At 37.4% G+C, this 8,454-nt stretch overlaps 1 protein-coding gene across 3 annotated transcripts in view; it reads left to right on the forward strand.

Annotated features, from left to right (window-relative positions):
* The window catches only part of CHRM5 (cholinergic receptor muscarinic 5), a 50,460-nt gene extending 45,970 nt beyond the window's left edge, over nucleotides 1-4,490 (forward strand). For all 3 annotated transcript variants that reach the window (XM_071558063.1, XM_071558064.1, XM_071558065.1), the window contains one exon: nucleotides 346-4,490. In XM_071558063.1, coding sequence (XP_071414164.1) covers nucleotides 429-2,015 — 1,587 coding nt within the window. In that variant the 5' untranslated portion in view covers nucleotides 346-428 and the 3' untranslated portion in view covers nucleotides 2,016-4,490. The remainder of the gene's footprint in view (nucleotides 1-345) is intronic.
* Nucleotides 4,491-8,454: the final 3,964 nt, after the last annotated feature.

The following is an 8,454-nucleotide window of genomic DNA, read 5'->3' on the forward strand; positions in this document are numbered from 1 at the left end:
TTGAGAACATGTAGAATGTCTCCTAAGGTATTAAAAATGTAAGTGTTAGTGTGATTGAAGGCCTAAACTGAAACTAAAGCCCAAACTACCACACTATCTTATGAAACAATAGCTGGATTGCATTTTGAAATGTCATAAAATGTCAGAGTACATTGTCTTAGGATGTACATTTATGGGTTTTAGTTATGTTCAGAGTAGTAGAAAGAATAAATGCAAAGGAAGAACACAAATAATATGACATGTTGCTTTACACATGTTTTTGTGGTAACTCTAAAAGAAGTCTGTGCTATTTAATGAGGTGCTTTCATTTTCTGTTGTTTCTTTTTTTTTCTTTGATCTTTACAGCTGTCTCCAAAAGGATGTTTTTGAATACAGAAAGCAATATGAAACAGTAATAAGATCCTGATGACAATACACCAAGAACAACAATGGAAGTCAATTTATTCAGCAATTCTACTGTTGTGAACAGTTCATCCATCAACCATAAGCAGTTAGAAGGGCATAGCCTCTGGGAAGTCATTGCTATTGCCATTATAACGGCAATTGTAAGCTTAATAACCATAGTGGGAAATATTCTTGTAGTGATATCCTTTAAGGTTAATAGTCAGCTCAAAACTGTCAACAATTATTACTTGCTCAGCCTTGCCTGTGCAGATCTCATCATTGGGATATTTTCTATGAACCTTTATACATCCTATATACTCATAGGCCACTGGTCTCTTGGAAGCCTTGCCTGTGACCTGTGGTTAGCACTGGACTATGTAGCTAGCAATGCCTCAGTAATGAACCTCCTAGTCATCAGTTTTGACAGGTATTTTTCCATCACAAGGCCTTTAACTTACAGGGCCAAACGCACACCCAAAAGAGCTGGCATCATGATTGGTCTGGCTTGGCTAATTTCCTTCGTGTTGTGGGCACCTGTAATCTTGTGCTGGCAGTATTTTGTGGGTGAACGAACAGTACCACCTGAAGAGTGTCAGATACAGTTTCTAGATGAACCCATTGTCACCTTTGGTACTGCAATTGCTGCTTTTTACATTCCAGTGTCTGTGATGACCATTCTCTATTGCCGCATCTATAAAGAGACAGAGAAACGTACCAAAGACCTTGCTGAACTGCAGGGTTCAGAATCTGTGGCAGAGTTTGAGACAATAAAACCTCAGAAAGCTCTCCTGAAGTCTTGCTTCAGTTGCAAGCAACAAAACTTAGTCAAAAGAGAGAGGTGTCAGGCATCTTGGTCTTCATCTAGTCGAAGTACATCAGCTACGGTGAAAGCCTCCCAGGCAGCGAGTACTTGTATCGACTGGGCTAAGGCTGAGCAGTTAACCACCTGCAGCAGCTATGCATCATCAGAGGAGGAGGATAAACTTGCCACTGACTCAGTTTTCCAAGTAACTTATGGAAGTCCATCTAAAAGTAAGGCAGAAGAGTTTAATGAGAGTACAGATGTTGTTGTCAAAGACCAACCTGAAGAAAATGATTTTGTGAACCAGAAATACTTTTTGTCACCTGCCAAAGATCACATAGAGAAAAGTAAAAAATATGTTTCCTATAAATTCCGATTGGTGGTTAAGGCTGATGGTGCCCAGGAAGCCAACAATGGTTGCCAAAAAGTAAAAATAACTCCCTGTTCTGCTGCTCTGTCAAAGGATCCTTCCATCAAAAGCATGGATCCAAATATAAATAACCAAATCACCAAAAGGAAACGGATGGTTCTTATAAAGGAACGCAAAGCAGCACAGACATTAAGTGCCATTCTTTTGGCTTTTATCATGACATGGACCCCCTATAATATCATGGTTTTGATCTCCACATTTTGCTCTGAATGCATTCCAGTGACACTGTGGCACCTTGGATACTGGCTATGCTATGTGAACAGCACTGTCAACCCCATGTGTTACGCTCTCTGTAATAAAACATTCAGGAAGACTTTTAAGATGCTGCTTTTCTGCCAGTGGAAAAAGAAAAAAGTGGAAGAGAAACTATACTGGCAGGGCAATACTAAACTGCCGTAATTGTTTTTGTATAAGGAATAAGGGGAAATACAGATATTGATGTAACCTAGCAAATTGACTGTAATTTGTCTTTTCAGAGCTGTTGCTTTATGTGTCTAGTGGTGAAAAATATCTGCTGAAAAGTTCAATTGTGCATGAAAACAGCGTGTTTGGGATAAAAAAGTCAGTGGCTGCTATAAGCAACACAGTTTGGTTTTGACTACACAGTAGATCTACATTAAAGTTATTGTGTTTGGGGGTCTTATGTTCTTTCTTTCAGCCTGAGAATATGTAGAGTAAATTATAAGCTACTAGAAATTAGACTGGGACAGTCATCCAGTCATCAGGTCAGGCCACCCAATCTGTTTCCCTGTAAAGCAGAAGTGTTTCTTCCTATAACTCCTTGCTAGTGTATTGTCTATTTAGTTTGCAATGTACCAAGCAATGGAGCTTGTACAACTTCTGATTTGAGACTTTTCCACCTGCTATTGAAATGAAACAAGGACTGTGTAAAGAAATAAATGCTGTCATGCCCAATACTAAATGGTTAGGGACAGTCATAATGCTCCAAATGAACACACATATTGCAGGAGGTCGTAATAGTGATAAAATTTCCACTTTAAGGGGGACTTTTGTGGAGACATAGGAAGAGCTCATGGTGGAGGGAATAGATAATGTATTTTGTATATGAAGACGCCAATCCCAATCTCAGTCCCAACCTATCATGCAAGTCACTCTCATCTGTAAAATGGTGATGCTTAGCAAATATCTCAAAATTTCTCCAGACCCCACTACCTCTGAAGGAAATTTTAAAATCTTATGCAATAGTGACAACGGTACAAATTAGAATAGACTGCAAAGCATAATGGACACAGTCTATCTACAACATGAGGAAAGCCTTTTTGCAATCACCTTTGTTGTGCTTCCCCGAGCCCAAAATTTTTCATTAATGATGGAATGACGCAGAACAAGAGAAAAATATGTACTGGTGCACTGTCCGTTTACCTATATAGAAACAGTGACAGAACTGGCATCCCTGAAAGAATTTTTTTTTAAGTAAACATTTCTGTAACACTGCTAAGGACACTTTGCACTTTTTGTCTTTAAATAGTTTTACAAATACAGCATCAGGTGCTTAGATACAGTGGTTACCTTCAGGCACTGTCCTTTGGTCCAGCAGAACCATATCTGCTACAGTACTGGGGGCTGGAGTCAACTCCTCTGGTGGCTGTGGCTCCTGGGTCTGGGTTGTGCTGGCCTGGTCACAATGAGCTGAGACACTGGCCACCGGCTGAGGTTTGCCACGGCTTTTGGTGCCAGGGCTGAGCTGCTTGTGCCTGGCTGGTGTGTGTGTAGGTTGGCAGGAGTCCTGCAGCACTGACTGAGTGCACAGGCAAGGGCTGCTTTCAGCAGAAGGCCATTGGGGCTGATGCTGACCTGCCTCTTGCAGCAACAGCAAACAGGAAGCCTCAGAAAATAAAGTTAATGGCAACAGAAGATATGAGGAATAAAGTCCTAAAAAAAGCAAATTTTTATTAATAAATGAGAAGATCTTCAAGTACACCAAGTTCAAACCCAGTTCTAACCTTTCTATCAAAATTTTAAGTGAGACACTTTAGAATTTTAGTTTTGGACAAACTTCATATTATATCTACTATAAAAATTAGTGGGATATGCAGTGCTGACATGACCCAGTTGCATGTTTTGGGGATTGTATTTGTCATTGTGAATGTACCATTGCTTTCAGTGAAAATGTTTGTATAATTTATTAAATTATTATACCATCAAAATATTTTCTTACAGATATAATTCCATCATTTCAACAATCACAGTACAAGTAATTAACAATTTTTTTATCCCAAATCTCGGCAGGGTAAAATTGTGTCAGAAGACAATTAACAGTGTAATAAAGTACAAATATGTTCTTTAAATTCACGATTGATTTTGTAATGCACCATACTGTGCTATTACTTTTTGTGCATTAGCATATGATTACTTATGAAAGGAAAACAGAGTTTTTTATAAAGATCCTTTTGTCAACTTTGCTTTGTCACTATTATGAGCTTTTCCTGTGTGCAGTAAGTATGTAGAGATTGGTTATTATAGTGGGTTTATTTTATATTACATGAGATCAGATATTCAGTAAGCAAATGAATGTGCCCCTCCGGGGCACAAGCTGTAGTTAAAGGCAAAATTTATGAGGTAGTAACAGTTCCTGCTAGCTGCACTGTTATTGCTAAAGTGAAGCATTGGCTTCAATGAAATGAAACGGAGTATTTTTTGTTGGTTTTGGCTTCTGTTGAACAAGAATGTTCTGTAAATGTTTATGGACTCTGTGCTCAGTAAATGTATTAGAATACATGGTAATGGATGCAACAATGTTGGTTCAATGTAATTGTGAAATATGTGCTCAAATTATCCTGCTAGCACTGAATCATGTGAGAGGTTATATGGCCAAACATGAGTACACTGTAAATATCAAGAATTATATAAAGAGGTGTGTGTTGCTTTATTGTTATGTAGGATGTTTATTCACAAAAAAAAAATCAAAAGCTCAAAAAGACAAATGTGGTCAACATCAAAGTATCAGATAGTATTTAATTATATTTTGTACCTTTAAAAGTGTTGTAGAACTTTTGTAGTGTGGAACAATCTTGTTATCTGTATTTCTGTCCTTTTAATGACACTTTTACTGATCCTATAATTGATTATGGTCATGGACTAGTGAAATGTTTTTTGTAAAATTACATTTTATTTATAAATAATTACATGCATATACATCTATATAGACATATGGATGTACTATCAATATAGATGCATAAGTATACATCCATAACTAAGCTTTTCAGAGACCCAGCACTATTTTTAAGTATTGAATTTTCCCACAAACTGTGGGTAGAATTTTGTCTCTACCTTTTCATATATGCCAACCTCTCAACATATTCCAGATCCTGCTAAATTATCAACTAACATTAATTTTCTGTAAATATACCTTATGTTTGTAGATAAATACTTGGAATAGTTCCCAGAAATTTTAGGCAAGTGTGGAACACCTGGATACAGTTGTGTACTTTCTGTGACTACTTGAAGAGCTTTGCAGAGGAGAAAAAGTCATGATAGAACATAACTTCAAGGGTTTCCTTTATAGAAAGAAATCCTATTGAATTGAGGAAGAGTGAATCGAAAGAGTTATAAAGAAAATACTGTAAGAACCCATAATGTGATAGAGAATATTTTTCCATTAATTATATAATTCAATTACCAGTAATGCTTATCCTGCTCAACTATGCATGTCAATTGTTAACTGCTATTAATTGTTGAAAATTATTTTTATATGTGGATTTTTGTTCTTCATCTCATTTGTGTCTGTAATGAGGCCTGCACTGGGATATGGACTTGAGGAATCTAGATCTAGAGGCAGTGATGGATTTCAAGGCCAAACCTTCATTGTACTTTCTTATCTCCCATTAGCTACTGTTCCAGTTCTAGAGCTGAGTCTTGTGAAAAGTCCTCATCTTTAATTATTCTATTATTCTGAACATTTTATTTTGCCCATAGGGATTTTTTTCAGTAATCTGTGGCATTGCATCCTTGTCATATTTGATAGATGACCTGAACATATCAAACTAATTTAACTGATAAATCTTAATGCAAACATAGCCAGGGATAGTAACATCACTGAAGGAATAAAAATCTCACTGAGGTGTGGTAAATGTGTTAAATTTAACTGAGACGTCATTACAATAATTAAAGAATCCCATATTGATTTGGAAGATGCTGTTTTCTCATACATCATAGTTGTTATGAAACTGGATACTCAGTTTGAAACTGAATTCAATACCTGTGGACTTTATTCAGATTCTGGATTTTGAATAGGATTTTGTAAGATTCTTCTTTACTGGTGGTAGGAAACAGTTTCCATATGGCCCATTCATAGTTTTGGATTCCCAAAATCTTCACACTGAAGGAGAATTTTTGGATGCTTCTTTTTTAAAGTTACTCTGCAATTTTTAGGGGACATAATTTCTACTGCCTTCTCTGGATTATTTGGTCTAGGAAAACAAACAAACAGAATTGTGTACCTTTCCTCTGAAATTCATTTTCTTTCCTTTCTATACAGATAGAATTAATATGAAGAATATTAATACATTTCTCACTTGCGCATAATGAGAAACAAATACATGTTTCCTCAGATGTACCCAACAGTCAAACTGGAGCTACTACAGTCCATTTGCTGTGAACTGTACATCTAGGTGTCCCTCTGCTGGAAAGGACTCTGCCCCAAACCCTCCATACTGCTTACTTCTTCCTGATATTACAGTATTTATAAAACCCAAACAAACAAAAAACCCACAAGAATGGCCTACGGTCACTACTTTTATGAGGTACAGACCAGGGTTGGAACTTTCCTCTGCAATGCTCACCTGCAATGTTTGCCATGGAGACTCCAAATGCTCCTGCAGCCATTGGGTAGTCAGTGGCTTCTCCATTTTGAAACACCCTGCTAAACCCTTAACTCCAAAAATGTTTATCGTGTCTTTTCACTTAACTACTTGGCTTTCCCCCTACCAAATCAGGAAGAGGCCAATTATTTCTTATGTGGTCATCCCAAAACTCCATTGCTGCCTTTTGAACCCACTAAAAATTTTTCTTCCACATACAATTCATAGTTAAACGTCATAAAGCCTTAAACTTTGACCATTCAAATAAACATCTTGTTTATTATTTTATTGATTGTGACCCCTTATCTATAGTTAAAAAAATGATAACATTGTGTTTTAAAACATGAGGTAATCTGCAACTATTATGGTTTCAGAAAGGAGTGGTGTTGCAATTATTCTTTCCATCTTGGTAAATGTATTTCTTCAGGAACTTCAGTTTTCATTACACTTAGTAAAAGTGCTGCCTTTTACTCTATTCTTTCGCCATTAACCCCTAAATGCTATTAGTTTCTTCGTGTATTTGCTGATATATCAAAGTCAGTCTTCCTCAAAAACCCCAAGCTTTTAAAGTCCTTCAAAAATTTTCTCTCAACAGGTACTTCTCCACACCCTGTTTGCTGATGGCTCCTATTTCAGTAGACTTCTTAATTTGGGGAGAGTTTATTGAATTCCTGGATTACAGTGCCATCATATAAACTGGATTATCTGCTACTCCTTGCATAGTGCAGCCACCTAGACAGAGTGGAGGTCAGACAGGTGGTTTTGCTGTATGCTGTCCATAAGGCCTCCTTAGGTGTGCAGTTCATCAGGTGCAGAAAGAAGTGTGGAGGGAGGGTACAGTGGAGGATACCAGGTGCAGAGCATGGCTGCATTCAGCTCTGTACTCTGCCACTCTGCCTGGGCCCTGATGCCTTCTGAAATGTGGAAGATATGAGAGGGACATGAGAGAAAGGACTCCTTGCTAAATCTAGAAGAGAAAAACAAGGCCTGGCAGCTAATGTTGTTAATTTATTGATGCACAGTAGTTTTGGTCCAAAAAGCACTTTGTCATACTTTCAAATCTATGACTAGCACATTAAAAAAGTTACATGGAAGGCTGGAAAATCATAAACAAAAGCAAACACTTTATCATATAAAATTGAATGATTTTTAAAGACAAATAATAAATAAATTCTGGGTTGATTAATGTTGTATTGTACTTGAGAATGTGTTTACCTTTCCTGAGAACACAGGATAGGGAAAAATGCAAAGTAGCAAAGAGGTAAAGAGAACTATTTCACTGCAATTAGGAGATTGCATGTTGAAAGAGGAACATGTCTCCCATTCATGGGTGCTTAGGGCTGGAACCTATTACTCTAGACCTTGTCATGCTTACTTTTTTGCAAAGATATTCATTTGACCAAGTAGATTTGCTTCAGCACATACTCGTGGGAAGATCCCCCTTCTTTCTTACACTGCAAGGCAGCACTATGATCAGGAAAGGCTGAGAGAGAGTGCACAGGGGAAATGTGGTGCATGAAAGAAAATAAGAGTAGACAGAATGGAAACCTCCATGTTTCAGTCTGTGATTTCACTCATTCAGTGTTAAAGGCCAGCTACCTTCTGGATTGCCTTTCTGCACTTTGGTGATTAAGGTTCGACAATGGAAGAAAAAAATCTGTTAAAATAGTCTTCTGCTAGGAAATTATGAAGTAGTATTTAGTCCACTTTTAAAGGTTTCATGCTAGTCTACGTTTTGGAATATTCGTATTTATTTTCCTTCCATACTTGGGCCCAAACCCAGAGCCCCAGTAGTAATTTCTGTCCATACTTTGTTTAAAAATGCGGAATGTACCTCAGTCCCTGAGTTCCATTAAATGTCTTTGTTTGAACTGAATTAATAATTCTGTCTTTAATCTCATTCCTGTGCTGGAATTCAGTGTCATCATATGCTTGTAGGGCTCCAGTTAATACCAGAGTCCCTCCAAAACTGGGCAGCTGGATTTGGGCTGCCAGTGCCCAAATCATGTATACACTTA

Source organism: Pithys albifrons, chromosome 6 (genome assembly GCF_047495875.1).
Source record: "Pithys albifrons albifrons isolate INPA30051 chromosome 6, PitAlb_v1, whole genome shotgun sequence".
In the NCBI taxonomy this organism is placed as follows: Eukaryota; Metazoa; Chordata; class Aves; order Passeriformes; family Thamnophilidae; genus Pithys; species Pithys albifrons.